The sequence below is a fragment of the Papio anubis genome, chromosome 18 (genome assembly GCF_008728515.1).
Source record: "Papio anubis isolate 15944 chromosome 18, Panubis1.0, whole genome shotgun sequence".
In the NCBI taxonomy this organism is placed as follows: Eukaryota; Metazoa; Chordata; class Mammalia; order Primates; family Cercopithecidae; genus Papio; species Papio anubis.
In genome coordinates this window covers 44,596,424-44,623,707 of record NC_044993.1, presented here as the reverse complement: position 1 = coordinate 44,623,707, position 27,284 = coordinate 44,596,424, and the positions used below count along the sequence as shown (strand labels likewise).

General features: G+C 41.6%; 1 protein-coding gene across 1 annotated transcript; it reads right to left on the bottom strand.

Annotated features, from left to right (window-relative positions):
- Nucleotides 1-582: 582 nt before the first annotated feature.
- On the bottom strand, nt 583-27,284 carry LOC101008744 (cyclin-Y-like protein 1). The gene is made up of 10 exons (XM_009196347.4): nt 26,927-27,284; nt 25,545-25,604; nt 23,152-23,186; nt 17,521-17,621; nt 14,227-14,262; nt 12,138-12,189; nt 11,429-11,548; nt 7,223-7,389; nt 2,631-2,793; nt 583-791 (listed from the first exon to the last, which is right to left on the bottom strand). Exons 1-10 carry the CDS (start codon nt 27,282-27,284, stop codon nt 678-680), a joined length of 1,206 nt encoding a protein of 401 aa, XP_009194611.1. The 3' UTR covers nt 583-677.

Genomic DNA, 27,284 nt, shown 5'->3' with positions numbered 1-27,284 from the left:
CTCTTCCTTTATAACTATGATGTGGGGACCTCATTTCACATGCACAGATTCCCTCCAAAGACTAGATGAGCAGGCCTGAGCCACTGTGGTGCTTGGAGTAATGACAGCCTTGCCCCGATGCCACTCTCTCTTCCCACCATTGTTGACTTTTGGGCCATTGCACATTCAGTGCCTCCGTGGACAGAGAACCAAACCCAGGTGCTCTCACAAATATGGAGCCAATTCTAAAGGTTTTTGAGCTCCAGCTCAGTTCAGACCATTGTCACCTGCTAGGGACTGTGGGTGACTGTGGACACCACTGGCACCTGCTTGAGACTGTGGGTGACTGTGGACTCTGAGCTGGGATGTGCTGTGTCCATGTGACACTCCTCCCCAAGAGTTGTTCAACAAGGTGGTGCCCTAGGAATGCCATCTGGACCCAGTGAAGGAGGAAGGGCAGGAAGCACCTGGCACCCACTGTTCATACCACCATCACCAAATTCCACAATGTGGCAAACTTGAAGATGCTTCCTCTGGATGAAAATCCTAAACAACAACAACAAAAACAAATAACAAAACAAATAACAAAACAAAGAAAAAAAAGAAAATCCTAATTTTGTTGTTTCTTTCAGCAGAAGTGATATTTTCTAGTCTTTGCAGTTGAGAAGTTCAGGGTCTCTTAAGGCTAATTTCTCTCTTTAAGATAAGATGGCATTAGAGCACCGAATACCAATGAAGTTCATGCTGATAGCCCTTTTCATTGCAGCTGCATCTCGATGCAAGTCTTTGTATTCACACAGCCGTGACATAGCCTAGGAAAGTAAATCAGAGAGAAAACAGGTACAATTTTTAAAAAGGGCTCCAACTTTTTTTTTTTTTTTTGACATGGTGTCTTGCTCTGTCGCTCAGGCTGGAGTGCAGTGGCGCGATCTCGGCTCACTGCAAGCTCTGCCTCCCAGGTTCACACCATTTTCCTGCCTCAGCCTCCTGAGTAGCTGGGACTACAGGCACCCGCCACTGCGCCCAGATAATTTTTTGTATTTTTAGTAGAGATGGGGTTTCACTGTGTTAGCCAGGATGGTCTCGATCTCCTGACCTTGTGACCCACCCGCCTCGGCCTCTCAAAGTGCTGAGATTACAGGAGTGAGCCACCGTGGCCGGCCAGGCTCCAGCATTTTTATAAAAGGCATCACTGATAAGAAGCCACACATACAGATTCCTTTAGATGGTTCCCCTGCAACTGCTTTGGCTGAGGTTTACACTGCCAGGTTCTGAGGATGCTACTCCCTGCCCATTCACTAAGGTGATCTCCTTTAAGGGCTATGAATAGATTGCCAGAGCCAAAAGGAACTTACTTTATTAAGTTATTTTAAAATTGGGTTCATCACTTGATGATACAGTCACATAAAAAATAAAATAGGCCTCCCAAAGATTTCAAGAGTATTGTGACACGATCCTAACAATATCATCTGTTACCTGTGCACTTGTTCCTTCAACATAATAAACATGCACTTGTGCCAAAAAATCAGTTTACTCAGTGATTCAAATTCTATGCCATCTTTATTAGTTACTATATATTCAAAGCAAATTTTCATGAGACAGGTGTGTGCTGGGCTATTTTGGAACATCCAAGAAGTCTAACGACTGAAGCACCATAAGGTGCTACTTATATGCACACTGTGGTGGAAAAATGTATTATTCTAAAGTACCACCAAGATACCAGAGAAAGTGCCAATTTTATATATGTCGATTTCAGTTGTAATTTTCCTGTATACTCACTGAGGATCATAAGCCATAAATCTTACATTGCCCATGTCCTTCCTACAGCCAGTACTTGAAACACTGGCACCTTATGCAGTCTAAGTACAAGTCTCTCAGCCACTACTGCTTTGTCTAATAAACTCCTGGGACTGCATCATGATATATACAGTAGACAATGGCATAAATTTCCAAACTGTGTAAGTAAAAGACAGTCAAGAGTGGTAAGTGCATTGTGTATGTAGATATAATTAGGAATACAATTGCATTTATTCACGTATTGTTGTGTGAATGCATAGAGGTTAAAAACAAAACCCATTAAAATCAGATTAAATTTAATTAAAAATATTCTGAATTATGGTCATAGCAGAAAGAATATCAATAATTTTTTAAGAATATGGATCATTGGCCAGGCGCGGTGGCTCATGCCTGTAATTCCAGCACTTTGGGAGTCCAAAGTGGGCAGATCACCTGAGGTCAGGAGTTCGACACCGGCCTGACCAACATGGTGGAACCCCATCTCTACTAAAAATACAGTATTAGCTGGGTGTGGTGGCGCATGCCTGTAATCCCAGCTACTCGGGAGGCTGAGGCAGAAGAATTGCTTGAACCCGGGAGGCGGAGGTTGCGGTGGGCCAAGATCGCGCCATTGCACTCCAGCCTGGGCAACAAGAGTGAAACTCCATCTCAAAAAACAAAAAAATTAATTAATTAAGAATATGGATCCTTCTATAAACCATAACAGATAAGCAATACGATGCCAAAGAAATAAGCTCTTTTGTCTGTTAATTTTAAGGCTTTCATTTTCCTAATCACTACTTAATATGATTTTGTAACAGATGTTGGCTTTTGTGGCCGATGAAAAACTCCAATAAGTGACTTCACATCCTTACCTCCAGTCTCTGTGCTTTATCTTTGTGAAGAAAAGTAAATAGAAAGTACAGGTCATAGTCATTTGCCAAGGCACGCAGGTCGAAGTAATATTTTGCATAGACACTGGCAGATACATGAATATTAAACTCAAGTAGCTCCAAGAAACACTTCTCCATCTTGCTCCTGGGGGAGGAGAAACATAATAAAACCAACGTAGGACAATTCTAGTCAAGTGGGTTATCTTTAAAAATATCATTCTGAGCTACTAGGATGCTCTAAATTCTGTTCTGAAACAAATAAAGGCTGCCTGGTCGGGTTCCTACACTGATGTCCAAACAAGACACAGCTGCTTGGGGTCTCTTCTGCATCCCAGCACCCCAAGTTTGGGATGAGGGAAAGGTGGAAGCCTCTTCTGTACTCCTGCTGCGGACTCGGGGTTCATTCTTCAGAGTTCCCTTAGGGCAGCTGCACAACTCAGACTCCGTGCTCACTCATGAGCCCCGCAATAGCAATCACATGACAGGCATGATGGGTGCCATTTATTAGCTCTGAAGGACCTCCAGGCATTTTTACCAGGACGATAACAGGAAGGGGCTTACTGAAGTAGAGAAGCACCAACAGGAGGACTGGGCGCATCACCACAGCAACAAATGGACCCATGGAGAGCCACCCTATTATCTCAGAGGAGGAAAACTCTAAGGCTACAAGAAGGACTCATCCCAAATAAATACCTGAGCAAGCTACATTCCATGGCAAAAAGAATCCCCTTCCCTCTGCTCCAGCACACAAGGCTATGTCAAGGGGGCATAACTCAAGTTTCTGCTCACCTCAGTATTATGAAGAGTTGAAACTGCCACTATGACAGGGCAAGGATATTCTTTAATTTCAAAGGCAGAAAAATCAAGGAGAGACATTTTGGCTAGACTAAACCCGTTTTATGATGTGATTTCTAGTAGGGCCCTGACCTTACACAGGCAGTGTTGCTCCTGAGTTGGGAATGCAACCCTGAAGTGCTCAGCATCTGTCACCCCTGGCCAGAACGGGATGTGGGGGAGTTGAATGCAGTGGAACAGGAAAGGGCTGGGAGCCATCCTCTGCCACATGGTCATCTAGCCGCCCTCACCAAGGCTAAATTAATAGGTACACAGTTAGAGTACATCTGGCTGTTTTCACAGTAATCCCTGTAATGAGTTAATTGCTTAAAAATGATCAGTATCTGAACAATACATTTGGTTTCTTGGTTTGAAAATTTTAATATTTTACCCACTGGCTAAGTCAACAAATGCTTGATGTTCTCCTGTAAGGGGGACAGTTAGATCATGAGCCAAGATGTGGTGATCTCATTTGCTGAACTTAAAACCCAGTTGAACCTACTTCCAAAATTAATTTTCTGTTCACATGTCCACAAGTCTATAGAAATTTAAATATATATATTTGAAATATATATATATAATTTGAGTTATATGTATAATTCAAATAATATATGAATAGATAGCTAATCAGGACTAGACTTATTACAGAAATTAAAGGCACTTCACGATCCCTTTTTATTTTCTTCACTCGTACATTGTAACTGTGTAGAAATACAGTACTTCACAGCATTAACATATTAATAGAAATTTAATCCTGAAGAAAAGCATTCTGTGTATAGAATATGCATCTTCTGGGCTTTGTGGTTTTTTAAAATGGCTGGGTGATTGAATAGCATACCCTTTACAGACACAGCAAATTTTCCAAATAGCGGCTACTTAGTTTAACTTACTCTTTAGAAAGGAAATATATTCTAGGGAGACACATAGATGTTGGAAAGTTTTAAGAAAAATCTGATGGACACCAATTTTTTAACTACTACATTTACACTCAAAATGGGACCATTACAAACAGTCAACAGCAGGGGGCTGAGACAAATGTCTATTAAACACTTTGACGTAATGCTTTTCAACTTCCCAAGATCATAAACAGAAGCAGCCTGTTCAGAGCATAGCTCCTGGTGTTTCCCCGTTCACACAGCAACAGCACTGTTTGGAACTGGTCTTCTTGGAGCTGGGCTCTGCCCCCACTGCTCCTGGAGCTCACTTCTGTGGAACCTGCACATATCCCTGCATGCGCTCTGATCCTGTGACTAGAACTCAGAGCCCCAGCCAGCTTAGCTGCAGGTTTTGAGAACAATTCAGCTGTCATGATGGTAGAACTAAGTGTTCATGATTACAAATCTGAAACTGCCTTTGCAAAAATTATAACTGAGAAAATCATGACAGTGAAAGAGAGCTGATCTAACTGACTTCATCTTGCTTCTAACCTCCAAGCTGTCCTTGTTCATTCCTAGGCAAAGGCCAAACTAACTTTGGGATGAACTTAGTTTATGGTTTAACTTTGAAACAAAGACGGTAGCAGCCCCTTCCCAAAACAAACCTGTTTCCTGCCTAGGGACTAGACTGCCTTTCCAAGACTAACAAATAGCCACAAGATTAGAAATTATGGTTTAGGAGTCATGTGGCTGAAGGCTGCAAGAGTCTGAACCTCCCCATATTGCTCCTGGGAATAGCATCACTATTGTTAAACCTAAGATCAGAGCTTGAGATACTTTGCAGGCCCTGTATTGGGATCAGGTGGCACCACTCCAATCAATAAACTTGGCTCATCTGGTTTTGTGGCCCCCATCCAGGAGCCGACTTAGTGCAGGAGGACAGGTTCACCTCTCTCTGATTCCATCTCTGATGTGACCAATCAGCACTCCCCACTTTCTGACCCCCTATCCACCAAATTATTCTTTAAAAAACCATCCCAGAGTTTTTGGAGAGACTAATTTGAGTAATAGTAAAACTCTGATCTCCCGTACAGCTGCCTCTGTATGAACTAAACTCTTTCTCTATTGCAATTCCCCTGTCTTAATAAATCAGCTCTGGCTAGGCAGCAGGCGAGGAGAACTCAGGCAGTCACAAATCTTGCTTCCTTTGAGGGACCAGTTTGCAAATTGATGACTATGATCAAGGCCACTTTAGTGTTTGCAGTGTCCAAAGTACTTCTGTTAGTTTCAAGTTCATTTGCTGTCACACTCTTTGCTAAAATGGCTACCAGAAATACCACCACGATCACTTGGTTTACACTATTAGCAAAGTAGTGTCAACAATAGGTTTTTGGTTTTGTTTTTGAGACAGGGTCTGGCTCCATCACCAGGGCTGGAGTGCTGTGATGTGATCACAGTTCACTACAGCCTCAACTTCCCAGGCTCAGGCAATTCTCCTACCTCAGACTCCCAGGTAGCTGGGATCACTACAGCTGCCTGTCACCATGCCCGGCTAATTTTTTTTTTTTTTTTTTTTTTTAATTTGTACGGATAGGGTTCACTGTGTTACCCAGCAGGTCTTCAACTCCTGAGCTCAAGCAGTCCACTCACCTCAGCCTCCTGAAGTGCTAGGATAACAGGCATGAGCCACCGAGCTCAGCCACAAAGGGATCATTTAAAAATGTAGATATACACTGAGGTGTATCTACAATAGACACTATATCTGCAATTGCAGACATACACTGAGGTGATTCAGAATGATAGTATTATCTGGAGTCATGGACAAAGGTCATAAAACTAACTTGAGCCACTGCCTGGAATGATCTTGATCTGCTGCTGCTGCTTAATGTGAACAAGAGCTGCTCCCTTGTCTTGCACAGATGCAGCCTGCACAGCTGTCCTCACTGTCCAGCCGGCACCCAGGAAGGCTCTGCTGGAAATGCCTCCCTGCTCACCCTGCCTGCCAGCTCCAGGGCCCGTCCCTTCATAGCAGTCATGAGGCAGGATTGGAAGGGAGCCCTGGTGAAGCTGTGTTTCAGTGTCATGTTGGTGCATCTGGGAGGAACTCCATGACTCTGCAACGCTCCTCGCACTCTCATGGACAACTCCAGACCCCAGTGTGCTGCTGTGGATGTCTGAGTACCCATGGAGCCTTGTGAGTGTGGTGGGCATGGGGAGATGCCCCAGAAACACTCTCACACTGCAGGAGGCGAATGTTGGAGCTTCTAACTCAGGCTGATTTCCAAACACATGCAACACTCCCAATGGGGAGGGGCCAGGGCACAGGAATCTGTGGCTATTTAACTTCATATCTCAAGGTTCCTATAAAAACAGATCTTCAGAAAAAAGGGGGAGGAAAGGACCACCAAAAGCAACTTCACAATGGGTGTCTTAGGTTGAAGCTATAACTTCTCCATAGTCCAGAGTCCTTAAGACCTTAACAGTGGCCAGTTATTTCAAAGGCCAGGTGTTTTCCCCTTAAAAAGGGACTGAAACTGGCAGATAGCTTCTAAAAAACTGTAAAGATATTTACTGTACTGTGTCATTCTGATAGTACACTTGTATGAGTTTTGCCAAAAAACAATCAGAAAAATACTTTTCAGTTTATCCAAGAGGTTATTACAATAACATATCAAGACCTACCCATGAATGCCAGAAAATATAAACTGTTATACTAAAGCTGGATAGAGAGAAGTCTGTGGCCCTATGCCTATTTCCTTTGTCTGCACAATGGAACCTATAAAGATATTTTCTACAATGTTAACTTGGAGAGCAAATGAGGTAGGGAAATTGGTTACACATTTCGCCAAAATCTTACAAACTCACATGTTCTCAACTGCAATGTCCTTGGGATTCTGGCTGTCATCCACACTGCACAGACCACGACTTCTCCAAACCTTGGAGGCAAGAAGCATGGCTCCAAGGACAATCTTTTTCCAATTAGTAGGACAAAGATCAATGTTAGCACTAGTTAAAAGTCGTTCGATGTACACCTGCAAAATAGAGCACTGCTCTTTGATTTCAGTTCAGTTTAAGTGTGGTGATAAGAACATTTAAGAATGAAATATTTCTTCTGGTTTTGACCAGAAAGTAAGTGCCTTTTATTCTTATGGTCTGCAGAGACTTTGCTCAGACAAAGCAAGAGGCCAAATCACAGTCATAGTCAGATACCTCTGCAGCCTACTCTGCCCATAGACATTTCCAGCCCAATTTCGGTCACAGGGATGACTGGACATCCCTGTGGGCATGAAGAGAGGCACCATCAGCCCCTTCACACTCGTGAAAGGCAGCACAAACTCAGGCCCAGTGCAGATTAAGTTGTTCAAGCAACACTCCAGTGCCATCCGTGTGCAGTGTCACAGCTGGCTGGCAGGTAGATAGGAATTTTACAGGTGTGCCATGCTTGAAAATGTAACACCCAAGTGATACTGACAACACTGCTATCTTCTCCTTTTCACAATAACTAACCGGCTCTTGGGACACCAGCTGAGGAACTGCGGGTCAAGAGCACTTCCCAATGCCTGCCATGCAGACAGCATGACAAGCGCAGGTCTCTGTCGCTGAGAAATAGTTCCCATATTCAGTGCTTGATAAGGAACGCATGTGTATGAAAGGAGGGTCCTGCTCACAGCCCCTATTTTCCACATCTCCACAATCACTTCATGAAAACTCATTTCTTGTCCTACAGCATCTACATTCAGTCAATTCGGTTGGCTTTTAGGCAGAGACAGCTGTCGGCCTCTGTTTCCCTGGGGTTCCTCTCAACCTGCCAAGCAGTTTGTGAGACAACCTCAGGAAGTATTTTCTGTTTATCCAATTTCTGTCCTATAAAGAACTGGGTGAGGGACCAGCTGAGTGAAGGTGACAGAGGTGAGCTGGGAGGCATTGCTACCCCAGAGGGTGCTCTGCAGAAGAGTATGTCTCTGTGTTACTTGATGTTTTTGTCTCAAGACCAAAGGAAAACAGTTCATTTTAAGAGAGTTTATTCATTGTCTGAAGGTTATCAGATTGGTGGCTCAGATCAGGCAATGTTCTCCAAACTCAACTGTGTTTTCAAAATCAGATGGCTGTTGAACGTGATATGTTCTTATGAGAGATTCTGCTCCCTTTCCCCCTAACTCTGCACAATTGGGTATCCTAGGAATGACCCTCCCTCCCAGGGTTCAACTCCATGGGACTCGTTAGAGAGCACTTAAACAGTATTGGCGAGCCCTCAGCCTCCTGTCACCTTTACTGGTAAGCTGTACTTGCTGACACTCGCTAATATCACTTGCCCTCCTGGGTCAGTGAGAAAGGTCCTTTTTTAACACCAACTCTTCTATCAGCGCGGTGGATCCCATCCTACTTTTGCAGAACACTGTTCCCCAAATCACTTCTTCTTGAAGACTTTCTCCCTGTCTGCCAGAGATTTCCCCTAATACGAATGTGTGTCCTGTTCCCATCCTGCTCCCCACAGCTCCCCAGAGGCATCCTCTCATTTGCTCACAGCATCAGGCCCTGTTGCCAGCTCCTCACCTCCCATCTCTCCTTAACCCACCTCACCCACCCCCATCACTCTCCTGAGACTCCTCTTGCCAAGGTCCTCAGAGTCTTGACACCTACAAACCAGAGCCCTTCACCCCAAGTCTCCACTCCCCAAGCTAGCCTTATCCTTGTCCAGGGAATTGCCATTGGCCGAGCTCCTGGGGACTAATACTTACATGTGAGTTACCCTGTTTCAATCTGTGTGCAATCTCTCTGTGCCTACCTTCACTGGTAGGCTGCCTGCTTCAGATTCTAAGCCGCCATGGGTCACGGCTCATCTACATCACCCTAGCTGATTCTTTATCCTCTTCTCTGCCCCAACCTTCCTCCCAACTGCGGTCTACTCTCCCCAAAGCAGTCGCCATCACCTCTTAAATTAAGAACACTGCACTCCCCTGCTCAAGATCTGCCATGAGTGCCCCCATCAAACTGGAGTAAAACCTGAACTTCTTCCCATGGCCTGCAAGCCAAAGGGCTCTGTGAGCCGTGGCACTGCCTGTGCGGCCTCATCTCTTCCATTCTTTTCTTCATTCCTCTCACCACATGGGCCCCTCCTGTTTGTTCCTTGAACACACATAAAATGTGTTCCTGTCTCAGTCTTGGCACTCATCCCACTGCCTGTCATTGCCAGCCCTCCTTATTGTCCTTGCTTTATAGTCAGGTCACTGTTCAAATGTGACCCTCTAGAGAGGCTCTTCCTGATCATTCTATCTGAAATAGCCCCTCCCATCACTCTCTATTTATCCTGCTTTATTATTTTGCTATTTTCCATAACCTAAAAAAATGCTTTCTTCATTACAACATAAGCTGATAAAGACAAGCACTGTGTTCAACCTGTCCTCTTCTCTACCCTAGCACTTAGGAGAGTGGGACAGGGTCGGCATCCAGCAGGTGTTTATGGAATGGACAACTTCTTGCAGCATTTAGCACTGTGACCACAGTCTTTCCTATCTTGAACCTGTGTTCTTCTTTTATTATCCTCTCCTGCTTTTCCTCCTCCCACTCCCGCCACTTTACTGGGGGCTTGTCCCTTACATGCTGGTAGTCCTTACAGAGCTATCTTCTGTCCATCTTCTTTTCTTTTCCTTTTTAGAGATGGGGAGTTGCTATGCTGCCCACGCTGGACAGAAACTCCTGATCTCAAGTGATTCTCCTGCCTCAGTCTCCTGAGTAGATGGGACTATAGGTGTGTCCCACCATGCCCTGCTTCTCCACTTCCATTCTAAATACTTTCTCTGCATTTGAGCAGCTACTCTCTTTTTTTGAGACAGAGTTTCACTCTCATTGTCCAGGCTGGGGTGCAGTGGCACTATCTCGGCTTACTGAAACCTCTGCCTCTCGGGTTCAAGTGATTCTCCTGCCTCAGCCTCCTGAATAGCTGGGATTACAGGTGCCTGCCACCACACCCAGCGAATTTTTTGTATTTTTAGTAGAGACAGGGTTTCACCATGTTGGTCAGGCTGCTCTCGAACTCCTCACCTCAGGTGATCTATCTGCCTCAGCCTCCCAAAGTGCTGGAATTACAGGTGTGAGCCACTGTGCCCAGCTCAAGTACCTGCTCAAGAGAAGCGGTACTCTTACTCCTCATTCCTTATTTCCAGTTCAGATTCATGCTCCAGTCCCATAGATCCAAATGTTGACTGCACACGGCCACTCTGCTATCTTACAGGCACACCAAATTTAGCCTGTCTACAGTGAACTCCCCCTTCTTCCAATCCAGCTTTCCCTCCAGCTTCAGCTCTCTCTCCCCAGCTGGAAGTTCCACTCCTGCTTCCCGCCAGCATGTGCTGAAATTCCAAAGGGCCTGCAGCTCAATGACGAGGCCTGTGTCTGATCCAATCCCACAGAGGGATTTCTATGCAGGTGCCTAGCAGAAGCCTTCTTTTCTAAGCTCTAGCCAGATGCTAAAGGAGAGGGTATCTTTTATCTCCTCGCTGTGTGGTTGACATTCCTCTACAGGTTAGTGTGGGGAGGGGTAAACCAATCCCAGTCATCTGAAGAGGACTTCATATTCAGAATGAGTCTCACCACAGGAATTGTGTGAGAATGATGTAGAGGTGAGAACACAGCCACGGCTTAGCAGGCTATCTGGCAAAGCCTGTGTCCAAGTCTTACTGGTACCACATTCCTGAGCTATTTCCGGAGCAGGAACAAGAGGTCAGCAGGAACAACAAAGCATTCAGACTCCCAGTCACAGCATGCATCAGAAGTGCCCGGGGAATATGGCCTGGGACTCAGCTTAGACCTACATTGGAATCTGTTGAGGGAGAAACCAGAAATCTCTCCTGCTGCCTTTAATAGCAATTATTCTGTGATAAGAAAAGCAATGGCATCATTTTAAACCATAATGATGATTAAACTCAAATATGTGTATTTACTTTGCTTGCACAGGTTTCTCTTAAAAGATCTGATGATAATTTCAGGAATCTACTTTTGGTTAGAAACACGGCCATACGCTGTGTAGGAGACCAGTTGTTAAAGATGCTTTTTAGATAAGAAATATCTTACCAAAGCTACGATGGCACATGGAGCTGTTAGTTTTATGATTTGAAAAAGAGTACAGAAATATCTGAAAATACAGTTGCGTTTGGGATCATGCTTGAAGGATTTCCCTGGAGCCTTCTCTTGCTGAAAGAAGAAAAAAGACAATATAAATATCCACTCAAGAAAACTTTTTAGACCTCTTAAGATGGCAGTGTTCACATTTGTGCCCACGTGTCCCTTGCAACAATTTTGATGGGACAAATGTCTTTTAATTTTAGAAATATAAACAGCAGGATCTTAAAATATTTTTGGTTTTCTGCAAACATAGGCCCTAAGGTGGTCCTGTGGCTATCATATATCTGAAGAAGGAGGTTTTTAAATTTTTATAGCATTTAAACTGATTTAAATTTAAGTTGTTTTCTAATTCTGTTCACAGAGATTGTGCATATGTGTTAGGACTACTTACAAATACTTATATTGTTTCCTGCTATCGAAAATTATTTTTTTAAATGACACATTTTGTTATCTGGATGGTATATTTACTCCCCTTAGCGCACTAATTAAACAAAGCTGCAAGTCAGCTCTTGCTCCAGCATGCCCAATTGACAACACTCCTTATATAAGATGATTAGACACAACAGAGGCAAGACTTAAAGGTGGGTGATTTTGACTTCAGCATGAACTACATACAACTCTGAGACAAAAATAGAACCTCAAAGAAAGTGACACTTACTGAAAGTGGATGTATTGACTCTTCAAAAATAGCCAGAGATCTATTTGCATATCTATAAAATAAGAACGTGCATTTAAGAAATTAATTCGGGAATTGTTAACATCTTGGTGAAGTATCTGCTGGGAGTAGGACATGGAGGGTGGAGGGAGATACATCTTGTTTGCTTTGGTAAAATTCGTTCACCAAAACAGTTTTTGCACATAATGTCCTGAACTGTGAAGTCTTGTCTACATTGATGAGCCAGACTTGCCTTTAAATATTGACCCCCACTGCTAACAGGAATGGTAATAAACTATATCTATTTTCACTCCTCTGACCTCATGCTGGAACACAAGACCATTTTATAAAGCAGTAGCGGTTGCCAATAAAGTGTTTAGAACTTTTAATAAATGTGAATGAGATTCAGATTTCCCAAATCTTCCTTTATTATACGTTTATCATATTTGTTTAAGTAGTTTGAGTTATAAACTTAATTGCCTTGTTTTAAAAGAGGTCAGTCTTGAATGAACTTTAAAAAACTAACACATTGTGTGCTCACTTAGGAAACCAGTGGTTCTCCAAATGTGGTTTGTGTACCCCTGAGATTCCCTAGGAGGTCCATGATGTCAGAACTTTTTTTTTTTTTTTTTGAGACAGGGTTTTGCTCTTTCACCCAGGATGGAGCACAGTGGTGCAAACATGGCTCACTACAGGCTTGACTCCCTGGGCTCAAGCATTCCTTCTGCCTCAGCCTCCCAAGTAGCTGGGATGAAATGTGCACACCACCATGCCCAGCTAATTTTAAATTCTTTTTTGATATAGATGGGGTCTTGCCACATTACTCAGGCTAGTCTCAAACTCTTGGTCCAAGTAATTCTCCCACCTTGGCCTCCCAAAGTGCTGGGATTACAGGTGTCAGCCACCACCTATGGCCCAAAATGTTCTTATAAGAATACTAATTCAACCTGAGAAGCTGATTGAAAATAAAACATAAGAATAATTTATTACTTTCTGAAAGTATTAAGACATTGCTTGCTTTCTCACTGTCAACACTTGTAATGATTTCATAAAAGCAAAAGTGGGTAAAACTGCTGGCTTCTCAGTATGAATAAAGGCCATGGTGCCAAATTATACTAGTATTCATTCCACTCCTCACTGCCCCTTGCAGTTTTTGTGAAAGTAGCCTGCTTCACTTGATAATGTCCTTGATGAAACAGTAAAAAATAATGGTGTTATTAAATCCTGAACTCTCTTTTTGGTATTCTAAGTAGGAAGTTCACATAAAACACTTCTGCATACTGGAGTATGGTCATGTTAAAGAAAAGCACTTGTGATTTAATTGTGTGCTGAACAAGCCAATTTTTCACAGAACACCATTTCCATCTGAAAGTATGACTGACTGTCATTCTCAAAAAAGAAGTCAAGTGAGTCTGTCATTTCAAGGAAAATAGCAAGAATTTGTTGTCTATAATAAAGCTAAAGCTTTCAAACTAAAAATCAGGACTTGGAAAACTCATACCTACTACTGGGAGCTTGACAGCGTCTCAATATTTGAAGACATTTTTATAATCATGGTGATACTTATGAAAGTGAGTTTTTTTGACACTATATATGAATATGAAGTAATATTTTCCAAATAGCCAGTGCATAATATTATAAAAGCCAATGAGGGGAAAGATCCATTTATTGTACAAGAAAGATCCATGAGTATTAGTGGAATGAATTCATTGATATGTACAATCCCATTATAACTGTTTTAATAAATCAGCACTTGTGAAGTTTTGGTGTGGTTAAAGGATACCCACAATTACTTGAAAGCTTTAAAAATACACATTTTTTCCTACTATATATTTGCATGAGGCTAGTTCATCTTTTTCTTTCTTCTTTACAATAAATTGCAAACAAGACATAAACAAATACACTTTGAGATCCTCAATAATTTAAGGGTTAAAAGACTCTTGCAGACCAAAAACCCCACAAATGATTCATTTTAATGCTGTAAGATAAGCACTCTACAGCTTATAATGTCTATAGTTAAAACCTAACAGCATGTGTCATATTATACAAAGTGATGAGCTGGAGTAACAAGGCAGGTTTTCAAAGAGCTCACCTGTGCTTTATGTTGTAATATATTGCCGAAGTCACACTGTGGAGGGGAAAGAAACATATTTGTAAGAACTGATTTTATCATTTGTTAGGCCTGAATATATGTCTTTAAAAGGAGAGGACGGAATTCTCTTAGTGGCCCTGAAATCTTGCCATTCAAAAGAGTACCATATGAGCACTTTTGTTTTAGCTCTCTGGCTTTATAGTGAAAATAGGAGAACCAAAATGCTAGGCAATATGCTGTTAGAAGATGTTTCTGCTGGTGGTTATTATATATAAATAATTACATATTTTCCCTGTCACTTGCTCTTCTACCCATAGAACCTTTCATCCCATGCAAGTCACTCACATCTATGTGTACATATGTTTACATTTAGGCCATATAGTAGTGTTTTGCTTTTTTAGTGGCTAGGCCCTGCATTTCAGCTGATTTAGTTCACCGTCACCTACTCACCCATTTGTCATTATTTCCCTAAAAGCACATAATGAATGTGCTTTATATCAAATAAAGTAACTTAAAATCACCTATGCATAATTATTAGCGGAAAATTTATTAGTAAACATAATGCACACAAAAATTGATGACACTTGTAGCTATCCTGAAATAAGCAGCACTGAACACACAGTGTAACACTGCATCATAAAATACTCATGACAGGTGTTTCCACATTCGTTTAAACAAAATATTAGTGAACAAATGCAACTCTTCAGATGTATGTTACTGTGGTCCTAAGTCATCCTCAGATGTTGTGTGTCAGCAAACAGGGGCTTCTCTTGGATAAGTTCTGTGCTTCCATTTGCCCTCAGCATTTAAAATGAGGCTCAGAATAACTTGAGAAGGCAAATTTGGGTTGTAGAAAGTAGGCCTTACAACATTATTAGCCTCTAAGATGGATATTTCTATAGTGACTCAAACAGTTTCATCTCCAAATTGATTTCAAAATCACAGAACTTAAAGTTACATGCTGAAAAGGACCACTGAACCTTACATGACACCCATTTTACAAATAAGAGAACCAAGGCTTCAAACTGATTTGCCCAAGGTCCCCAAATAGTGCTTTTGTGAACTGCAGGTGTTCACAAAACACCATGGTATGGTTTAAATTTAAGCATATGCACACATACATAGAAATGACTTGCACAGACGAAAGGCTCTATGGGTAGGAAGAAGAGCAAATGACAGGGAAAACGTGTAATTTATACGTTAGAACCATCACTCCTCCACGCAAAGGAAGCAGTGGCCCCCTTGTTTGATGCACACTGGATCACCCGAGGAGCTTTTAAAATGGCTTCACCGCCAGCTGGAGACATTCTGATTTAATTGGCATTGGGTGTGATTTGGGCATCAGGGTTGTTGGTAAAGTTTCCCAGGTGATTCCAATGTGCAGCAAAGTTTGGGAATGACTGAGTTAGGGTTAAGGTCAGAATCATCTGGAACGCTTTTATCCACAAATTAATGCCTCACATACTTAACCGTTTTTCTAAAAGGCTTGTGAGTGCCCAGAGATGGAGGGAATGTGGAGCTGGGAAGATGCATGTGTTTGTAAACATATATTTTGAAGAAACATGTATATGTGATTCTAGTATGGCTCACTCATCCCTTGGAGAACAATGGACTACTAACCATGAAAAACATTTTTCAAAAGCCAATTTGCTGTATTAATTTGCTCAGTAAATCTTTATTTAATCAAAGTAAATATATCAAATGATCCCTTCTAAAATTTGAGAGCAAATTAAAACTAACTGTATTTCAAAAATAGACTTCTAGGTCAGGCATGGCAGCTCATGCCTGTAATCATAGCACTTTGGGAGGCTGAGTTGGGTGGATTGCTTGAGCCCAGGAGTTTGAAACCAGCCTGGCCAACATAGCAAAACCCCGTCTCTAAAAAGGAAAAAATATATATATTTTAGAAAAACTTGTAAGACTTAGATGACGCTGGAAGAAAAAGCAGAACCTCTACTTGTTTGAGCAAGGTGAAGCTTAACAACTGCTTTTGAATTGCGTACTGAAACATCAGAATCTTTTGAAATCAGAGGAAACCAGGGACTTGAGCCAAAACAGAGTGCCGTTTTACTCAGGGTTGAATACAAACATTAAGTGATGACTCCATAGAGGCCAAAGCTCAGGGCTTTAGTTAGACATAGATGGAGTCTAGTTCCTACTGAAACAGAATTTGATCTCAATAATTGTTATACTTGAGAGCGGAAAGTGACATTATTATGAGTAAAAATTTACCATTTTTAATTAAATTAGGTTACTGACAAAGTAGCTTAAAAAGCTAGTACATTAGAAACAAAATGAAGCTTGTAAGCTAGTCATGTTTATAGACTGGAAAGTTAAGTTAGGGATAAGGACATTAACATTCAAAGGTAGACTTCTCAAACTGTTTTCCTGAAAATCAGCACTCATAATCTAAGGAGATGTTAATAATGTTCCGTGGACATCTCCAATGGAACTGGGCTTTGTTGTGACTTTTTTAAAAAATTTTATTTTATTTTATTTTATGACAGAGTCTCTCTCTGTTGCCCAGGCTAGAGTGCAGTGTCGCGACCTCTGCCCACTGCAAGCTCCGCCTCCCGAGTTCACACCATCCTCCTGCCTCAGCCTCCCAAGTAGCTGGGACTATAGGCGCCCGCCACTGCGCCCGGCTAATTTTTTGTATTTTTAGTAGAGACGGGGTTTCACTGTGTTAGCCAGGATGGTCTCGATCTCCTGACCTCCTGATCTGTCCACCTCAGCCTCCCAAAGTGCTGGCATGAGCCACCGTGCCCGGCCTGTTATGACTTTTTAAAGAAACTTGAACCCGTCTTTCAAGGGTATTTTGAAAAGTCATGTGTGATTGTGGCCTATGAAGTGCTCATGCATGATGGGAAAATTTAAATGCAGATACACTATGGCACCACTGGAGGACAAGCTATTCCTTCTTCCAAGAGTACTTTCCAAAGTAATACTCATCGTCTTAGGCCTAATAATTTTTCACAGAAACGTCCAATAAAAAGCACCTCTCCTTCCCATTAGGTTCAACACTGTCATAACATAAATGCATCAAATAGCTACACTGTTTCTGGGATTGCTTATTTGCTATCTGGCTTTCCCTTCTACCACACAGCATCTGAGGTTAAAAGAGAAACAGAAAATTCATATTTAGGTCCCAGCAATCCATATATCATTGACATCAATTTCTTAAACTGCTTGCTGAAAAGGGAAACCAAATGTCTGAGATGACAGAGGATGGCTGGGATGCTTTTAGCATATGGGCGTCTGTCACTCAGCCCTTGGCAGCCTCATTGTACTCACCTTTCTAGTGTGTGTCTAAGATCAGGCTGGCTGACTGTGCTGTTATCTAGCAATATGGTGGAACATGAGCTGTATTTTCTATCAAGATGCCATGGCGGTATCTGAAGGAGAAAGAAGATAGAGAAAAATGTCACAGTAGGCTGAACTTACAAAAGTGTGGACTGTTTTCCTTAGTCAAAATGTCCAACAATAAAGCATTAAGGTATTTCTTATGCCCCGTGACCTGCCTGAGTGTGGTATCGTGAGCAGCTCTATGGGAAACTCATTGGGGGTGCTTCACTTCCGCAGGTGATGTTCGAGGAATGGGTTATAAAATGCTGCCCTTGCTATGATACCAATCATCAAACCTGGCTCTATTATGAATTCCCTTTATAAATAATGGGAAAAGTTTAAAATAAGATTTCATGTTCTTTTAATTATGCAGTAAAAAGCAGCTGAGATTTTCTATATTTATTATTCATTAACTACAACAAAACGTCATACATGAAAAAATACTGGCACAAGACCATTTTTATTGCAGCAAATAAAGACCTAATATTACATTCACTAAATTGCTAATCCTAAGTGTGCTCATTCAAGAGACAGTGTGATGGAACCAGCGTTTTAGTGTCAGAGACTCTGTGTGCCAGGGCGGCTCAGTGACCAAACAAGTGAGGGGCCATAGGTTTCTCTGGGCCTGTTTCCTTGGGGGAAGATAGAAAAAGTACTGCTTTAAGACTCTCTCACATCTGAAAATGAGATGATGAAAACAACTTTGGGAATTTAACTTTCACTTCATGTTTACATAAGACTGCTATTACATTACTCAAATGAGAACCTCTGAGAATACTTTGCATTCATTTCAAAAGTTGATTGATTTTTATCCTGTAAGTTATTTGACACACATCATGGCACTTTTCTGCCTCACTCATGCTGCTCTCTGCCTGGAATAGCTATTTCCTCCTTGTCCCAGCAAGCTTCACCTCCTCTGCCTTCTGGGATCCCTCTGCCAGCAGCCACACCACAAAACATTTCCGGTTTTGTGTACTCCTCAGTCTAATTCACCGTTTGTTACATGATAACAGTTGCCTGCAGAGCATCCCTCTGGTGAGAAAGTAAGCCTCTCCAGGGGAGGGAGGGCCCTTCTTCTCCTACCTGCAGCTGCTGAGCACAGAATGTTGGAGAAATTAAGGTGTTCAATAAGTGCTTGACAAGTTATTTAAATCGGTTACAATTTGGAAGGTAAATCTTCCTACAGTTACAAATCGGTGAAAATCTATCTGCAGTGCTATCAGAGAGGTTACAGTGAACCTTTTGAGCCCTCTAGAAAATAAAGTATCTCTAAAACACTTTAAAAGTATCTATTCATTTGTCAAGAGTGCAACAGTCAATATGGAAACTGCATCATCTATGTCTAAAAAAAATGCTCTTCTTGGCCGGGCACGGTGGCTCACTCCGGTAATCTCAGCAGCTTGGGAGGCTGAGGCGGGTGGATCATGAGGTCCGGAGTTCAAGACCAGCCCGGCCAAGATGGTGAAACCTCATCTCTACTAAAAATACAAAAATTAGCTGGGTGTGGTGGCGGGTGGGTGTAATCCCAGCTACTCAGGAGGCTAAGGCATTCCAGCCTGCGTGACAGAGCAAGACTCCGTCTGAAAAAATAAGTAAATAAATAAATAAAAGCTCTTTCTTAAAAATAATAGCAGTAACCAAATCCTAGTTACCAAATAGTTGAAGAGATCAACAGCATTATTTAAAACCAAAAAATACCAATTATTTTAGCTTTTAAAAAATAACTCAGATGAGCCTGCCTTCCTTCTGTTGGGATATGCTTGTCTGCATCATGTTATCACACTCTTCCATCAGGGCCTCCCACAAGTACATAAAAGACAGGGAAGGGAGAAGATCTAGTGGTTGTTTATAACACGGTGAAACCCCGTCTCTACTAAAAAATACAAAAAAACTAGCTGGGCGAGGTGGCGGGCGCCTGTAGTCCCAGCTACTCGGGAGGCTGAGGCAGGAGAATGGTGTAAACCCGGGAGGCGGAGCTTGCAGTGAGCTGAGATCCGGCCACTGCACTCCAGCCTGGGCAACAGAGCGAGACTCCGTCTCCAAAAAAAAAAGTACACAGTATTTAAAAATTGCCTGTAGCCAGTAATCAGAAATATCCATACAGTTTAACACCATTTTGCTTGTTTTAGATGCTTTTTACTGTAAATTCACTTACTTCTTAACAAAAATGCCAGATGTTTTTGAACAATATTACTATATGAAGGACCAAATTTTCCTTCAAGGTAGAAATGTTTTAACTCTAGCTAAACTCTTGTGTTTCTTAAGCTATTCTATTAATATGTATACTTTACATTAACAGTGTATGTGTGTCGATGTACATACTTTTATTGCCTCAAAAAACAAATATACTATGAAAAATGAAAATTGACTCATTCAGACACTTTCATTCCAAATGAAAGAAGGTATCCCTTAAGGTCACTACTATTAGGGGTAATACAGCATAATACTACACCATAACAAAAGTTGTTTCTGAGGAAAAAATCCATATATGAGAATAAAAAGAACAGAAAAAAAAAGTACCCAAACACAGACTAGTTGCTACAGCTTTAGATGATATCTGTCCCCATTTTGTTCTATTTAAAACTTCGTATAATGAACATATATTGTTTTTTTGTTTTTGTTTTGTTTTGAATTCTTGCTCTGTTTCTCACCCTGGAGTTCAGTGGCCTGAACTCACCTCACTGCAATCTCTGCTTCCCAAGTTCAACCAATTCTCCTGCCTCAGCCTCCTGTGTAGCTGGAAATACAGGTGTGTGCCACCATGCTGGGCTAATTTTTGTATTTTTAGTAGAGACAGGGTTTCACCATGTTGGCCAGGCTGGTCTTGAACTCCTGGCCTCAAGTGATCCACCTGCCTCAACCTCTCAAAGTGCTAGGATACAGATGTGAGCCAACATGCCCAGCTCTCAAGATCACTTTTTTCTCCCCATTTTTTCACAAGACATGTTTCAGATATTTTTAAAATAATTAATGACTTTTAGCTAACTTAAAAATTTCTAACACTTTGTGCACTAACAAAAACAGTTCCATCTATGTTGTACAGCAATAGGACCACATGGCAGGTATGGAGTTTGAATAGAATTCTTACACAAGGCCTGAGTGGAAAAGTGTAATATGCTTATTGTAGGTAAAAATAGAAATTGTCTGAATTAATGTATAATTATATCAAATTTAAACTTAGATTTACACTTATATATGGGTTCTAAATTTGGATTAAATATGATGGATTGACCAGAAATTTATTTTCTCTTCCTTCTGAAATCTCATTAGCATTAGTCATAAAATAAACATTATATACAGGACCAGGAGACAGGATAGACGGCAGATGATTCTGAGTCAATGCTGCGAGTTGAAAAGCAGATAGAGGAGTGGCAACTGACATGGAAGCACAACTTTGGAGCTGGCAGGGAGTGACCGGAACAGAAACAAGCAATCTTGTTTGAAGAACCCAACCCAGGCTCCAAAATCAGAGGCACATGGTACCTGGGAAGGTAGCGTGAAATATACAAGACCAGCAAGTTCAACTGTAAATCTGTGCTTAGAGCCTCAAGTCTACCTCTCCTCCCATCTTATAAGGAATTTGGAAAGTCTACCTCTCCTCCCATCTTATAAGGAATTTGGATGTGTATTCTCTGGATATATTATACCTGAGGGTTTCTGGGCTCAGAGCTACAAGGGCTGAAACCTGGGAAATGGGAATAAATTGCACACACAAAGTGAAACTCCACCTTCTTTCCCAACCCTGCTTCTGGAAAGCCAGCAGCCATGCTTGCACTGCCCAGGCAGAAAATTGGGAGACCCTTCTTGGAAGAAAACTGAACCAATGCAAAGAAAATACCCTCATACCCTCATATGATACACTGAGGTCCCCCAAAACAAAAGCTGGCTTGACCTCCAAATCCCCACAATGAGACCCCTCAGTGAACAAAGGTCCTGCTTCCAAATAGAGAAAGCCAAAGGCCACCACACATCTGAGGGAAGCCTCCAATAAGAGTTCAAAATAACAGGAAAAAGGAATTCCTGGGACCAGTGAAAATTCAGGAGCAAAACTTTTTTAAAAATCTTAAAATAATCTCCTTCAGGAGATTAAAAAAAAAGTCAATAGAAGGGTTAGCGTAGAAAGTCAAAGAATCTCTAAGAAGCAGAGCAAAAGACAAATTGGAAAATAGGAGGGGAAGAAATTAAAGATCAATGCAGAAATACTGGTCTAAGAGGCTCAATATCTGAATCGTAATAATATTAAAATAATAATAATAAAACAGAGAAAATAGGACAATTCTCTAAAAGAGATAGTCTGAAGGCTTAATGGCCACAATAAAATAAAAGGTTCCCACGAAGCTGTATTATACAATTTCAGAATCCCAGGAATAGCGCAGGTCCTAAAAAGCTCGAGAAATGTAAAAATGTGTTACATATGATGTATCACACAATGGCAATAGTTTCAAGAACAGTATAATGAAAACACAATACAGAAATGTCTTCAGAGCCATGAAATTTAGTTTTCGCTGTAGGATTTTATACTCTATAACAAAGGAGGGGTTTTGAGAGAAGCTAGATCTCTATACATGTGTGCCCATGAGCTTTTCCTCAGAAACTGTGCTCCAGCACCACTGGGGAGTAACACAAGGCAGAGGGCAATGCACAGTCTAGGACTCAGGGATCCAACGTGAGTGGTCACAGAAGAGTTCAGAGAGGGCTCCCAGGCAAACAGGCTCAGGGCAGCCTAGGGAAACACAGTCTATCCTGGAGGAGGATAACTAAAGGCCAAGGAAAGTTGCTTCCAGAGAAAACATGGAACATATGTTTTAGTAGATAAAATATTATTTTTGATAGGCATGTGACAAATGTTACAACACTTGGGGAAGAATAGCTGTCAAAAAAGAGGCAAAGGAACGTAGTCAGAAAATTAATTCCACACACAAAATAATGACGGATGTGAAAACAAAGAGGCCAGCTGGGGGCTAATGGTCGCATTTGGCTTTATGAGCTATCATGGACTAGGAAAAGGGGGGTTATCTGGGAGAAGTGCAGAAGTGTTCAGATTTCAGAACTATTTCAGAGAAACAATGAAGGATGTACAAGGAGGAGGCACAGTCAGAATACTGCATGACTCAGCAGTGAATACTATGTGCATGGTCATAATCATGTAAATATCAATTAGTGATTTAATAAAAATGTGTTTCAGGTGGAAGAAACGGGGAGGGAAATAAGGTCACAGTGGAGTGAGGAAGCTATGCTTTCACCTGCTACGACAGGAAGTCAGCAGAAAGTGTTGAAGAAAGTGGATTTAGCTATTTTTAATTTTATTGGAATACAAAAGATTAAATATTTAAGGCACAATTTTTATCACAACCAAATTGTGTAACTTAAATGTCAGACACCCTTAAACATGGTCACAGTAAGCTAAAGACTTACTTACTTAAAGTATAAACCTGATACTTAGGAAAATAGAAGAGATTTAGAAAATCCACCAAAAAATGATCATGCGAACAGCACTGACTCCCTGTTAAATTTTCAAGGAATCATGACAGAGTTTTAATTCAAACAATTAATTTCTTAACTTTTCAAAAGCTTACTTACATAATATAGGTGAGAGCTCCTCCTCTTTTCTTGCACTAAGAATGAAAAAATAACTAATCAGTTCTGGCATAAATACCATAGGATAAAAGTAGTTGCTAATCATCTGATTATCACTATATGAGATAAATTTCCATTTTTAAAAATTCTTACCAACAAAATTTATAATTTAAATAATCTGGCATGATGAATCTCATAAAGTAAAATCTAAAAATATAGTTTTACTTTTTGACCTAATAAATATTCTATTGCACAAAAATGAAAGAATCCCCATGTACACAAGGAAAGGCAAAACAAATTAGGCAATGTGTGTGCCCTCCAAGTCTCATGTTGAAATGTAGTCTCCAGTGCTGGAGGTCGGGAAGTATTTGGATCATGGGGGCAGATTCCTCATGAATGGCTTAGCGCCATCCCCTTGGTGATGAGTGAGTTCCTGCTCTGAGTTCATGCATGATCATCTTGGGTTTTTGTTGTTTGTTGTTTGTTGTTGTTGTTGTTCTGAGATGGAGTCTCACTCTGATGCCCAGGCTAGAGTACAGTGCCGTGATTATGGTTCACTGCAACCTTGACCTCCTGGGCTCAAGTGATCCTCCCACCTAAGCCTGTGGAGTAGCTGGGGCTGCAAGCATACACCACCATACCTGGCTAATTTTTAAATGTTTTGTAGAGACAGGGTCTCATTATGTTGGCCAAGGCTGGTCTCAGACTCTGGCCTGAAGTGATCTGCCTGCCTCAGCCTCCCAAAGTGCTGGGGTTGCGGGCATGAGCCACTGCACCTGGCCTGATCTGCTTGTTTAAAAGCAGGCAACACCTCCCACTCTCTCTTGCTCCTCTCAATATGTGAGAGATGACTTCACCTTCCACCATGATTATTAGGTTCTTGAAGCCCTTGCCAGGAGCAGATGCTAGCACAACACTTTCTGTATGGCCTGTAGAACTGTGAGCCAATAAAGCCTCTTTTCTTTCTAAATTATCCAGTCTCAGGTATTCCTTGATAGAAATGCCAAAATACAGGACAGATGAGAAATTTAGCTGGTAAAAAAATTACCTATTGTATATACGAACCCCTAAGCAGTAGTGTTTTCTGATTCTACATTTACACATAGTTTACTTTCATTAGCAGGATCTGATAGCTGACAGCTCTAAGAACCAGTTTCTGGCCAGGAGCCAATCTCTAGATGCACTAGAATCCCTGCAAGCATCCCAAATGACTTATCGGTCATCTACTAATATGTCACTAAAAAAATAAATGGGTCTTTACACAACTGAAAAGTAGCCTATCTTAAACTCAAATGTTAAAATGAGTGTGCCAACATAATTGAACATGGCATCCTCAGCACACAAAATCATTTTGTTCTAACACAGGTCCAAAGAAAAAAAGCTACAAGGAGAACTTGGGCCACACTTTGTTCCCTACAGTGCCTCCTGCTTTGAAGTTGAACTGGTCTCACTGACACACATTTCTCAGTGCTGAAGGGACAGGGACATGGGGTAGGTTTTCTTCCACTTCCATACACTCCATGTGTGAGAAGCCCATGGCTCTGGAAGAAACTGAGAAATACAACAATCCTAACCAGAAGTTACCAGCTCAAGACAGGCAAAGCTGACACAAACTATGAAAATGCAGGGGAGAAACCCATGTTTTATTGTGCGGCATTACTTCAGATGTTATTATAGAACCCCCACTTCTTGTATTCTTGCTATTGAAAATAACTGAAAAACATGGTGTATGGCTTTTTTGAAAATAAAGTGAGATTTAACAGAATGTCACAAAAAATAAGCAGGAGTACAGAAAACTCCTACAGTTCTATTCTCATCCTAAAACAAGCAGGATGTGGAAACTTTACACTAGTTTCACACACTGAGGCTAACCTGGAAAACAGCACAGGCCATGTTTACCTTTCCATTACATTCGAATGAAAAAGTTCTAGTAGCATGAACATGGATGTGATAGGCTTGTGTGGTTAGAGCACTGTGTAAAAAGGAGGCCAGAATCACAGATCCAATCTAGAACAACGGATTCTTTTGATTTGTTCAAGTGAAATCCAAGCTGTAGCCTAAATCCTATCACTCATCATTAAAATGTACTCATTGGAGCAAGGGAAAAATGGCAAAGATGTATGAAGAAAAAGGCATAAATCCATGACTACTAAACTAAATCATGTGGCCAATTAATTGCATTGATAAAAGTGTCACCAAATGTGTAAACACAAAGTCTGCATGTTTCCATGAACAGTGACAACTAAAGGAAATTATGTCACATATTAATTTAAGACATGTAAATATATGAAAAGTTGAAAAGTTTTAACTAATATCTGAGTTCCTCTAAGTACTTTCTGTAATACACGAAACAGGTTGTAGTTTTTTGCTTGGAGGAAGAAGCAATATTGTCTTACCACTCATATGATATTTTCTCAGGAAGAGTGTGTTTTCCCTTGGATAGTCAGAAGCAAAATCTGTAGAGGAAGAAGAAGGAAAAATGTAATAATTTAGATGAGCAGAAAAAATTCTTTTTAAAGCTACACATCCATTTTAATCACTTTTAACAGTCTTGAGAAAAGTTTTTAGTGATAAATGTAAAGAAAATAAAGAACACAATGTCCCAATTCTACTGGAGAATGCAAAATTCACAGAAGTTCTCCACGTATGTGGAATAAAACCAGGCTGTGTCTGGGACTTCTTTTTAAAACTTGCACCTAAATAAACTGATGCAACTTGTAGATGAATCATATACATGCCCTCCTCCTTCTTCTTATCAAATAAAACCACCCTCCTCTATGCTGCTATTACCAGCACATTTTAGGGAAAGTCTCAAGCAGCAAGTGATGCTGTGGTCAATTACTGTCAGACACCGGCTCAATATGTCAAATATGTAAAAACAAAGAGCTGTTTTGGGCAAAAAACAATGTTTTAAAGAGACAGGGTCTCACTCTGTTGCCCCAGCTGGAGCGGTGCAATGGTGCGATGGAGCCAGCATAGCTCACTGAAGCCTCAAACTCCTGGGCTCAAGAGATCCTCTTGCAGCTGAGACTATTGGTGCAAGCCACCATACCTGGCTAAGGTTTAATCTTTTTTTTTTTTTTTTGTAGAGACAGGGTGATATATGAGACATACATGGAAATGTGTTGTAAATCCTAAAGAATGATATAAAGAGTCTATTTTGGGCTCTCATCCAGCACTATCCATCTACTGCCTAGTGTGTAAAACCACTGAGGCTTACCTTACACCACCAAACAAGGAACAACATTCACAAGTACTTGCATGCTTTGTGTATAAAGGTACAATTCATTCACATACTGTCTTTGTTCATTCTTTCACGATTTGTGAATATTCCGACAGTACAGTACTTTCCATCTACAAAGGCACATTCATCATGAAGCTTAATAATTCGAACGTTTAAATAAATTAAGAGGCCAACCAAAGTTTAAACAGAAGAGCTGTAAGACACTTCCTCTATAGGAATGAAATCTGTAGCATACATTTTCTATTTTGAAAACTTAGTTTTCGCCTAGCCTTGGGGGATGAGAAAGGGGCCAGAACTGGGCACTGGGGTAGGGAGGAGGAAAGAAACCACCAGATGCAGCAGGTAAAAAAAAATGGGAGTGGGGGGGCTGGGCACGAGGCAAGGGCAGTCCTCCCTGCCTGGTGCCTGGGCCTAGGAAAACTGGCTAGGGGCAGGAGGGAGGAGCCCGAGGCTGTGGATGCCTCTAGGGGGGACCTTGGGTCAGCAGCGGCCAAAGATGCACCTGAGGGCAAACAGTATCAGTCGCCTCCTTACCTTTGGGCGTCTCCTGGTCGCTGATGTTCTGCAAGTCATGGCCCTGGCGGGCTCCCAAATCCGACTGAGCAGGCTCCACATCAGTGGGGTGTGGCGCTACTGCCACCTCCGCCTCCGTGAGGTTATAGCTGCAGGGCGGTTCCGCCCACCGCACCCTGCGCTGACTTGGCTTGAGGCTGGCATTAGGGAGCAGCATGTTGCATCTGCAGCGCCTCTGCTCCTCTCTGCCTTGGCCTACACCATTGCTTGACGCTGCCTCATAGATGTCAGCGCTGCAGGACAGCTCCCCAGACCTCCTGCGCTGGCCCCGCTTGGGGCTGGCGTTGGTGCCGAAGCAACAGCTCAGCGTGTTCCCCAT

Bases quoted from the DNA above. Each gene is read 5' to 3' on its own strand.
- LOC101008744 (XM_009196347.4), bottom strand. From the start codon at position 27,284: ATGGGGAACACGCTGAGCTGTTGCTTCGGCACCAACGCCAGCCCCAAG. The intron at 12,190-14,226 runs GTGAGCTCTTTG...CTTATTTTATAG, and splicing joins TATTACAACATAAAGCACAG to ATATGCAAATAGATCTCTGG. The intron at 792-2,630 runs GTAAGGATGTGA...TTACTTTCCTAG, and splicing joins ATAAAGCACAGAGACTGGAG to GCTATGTCACGGCTGTGTGA.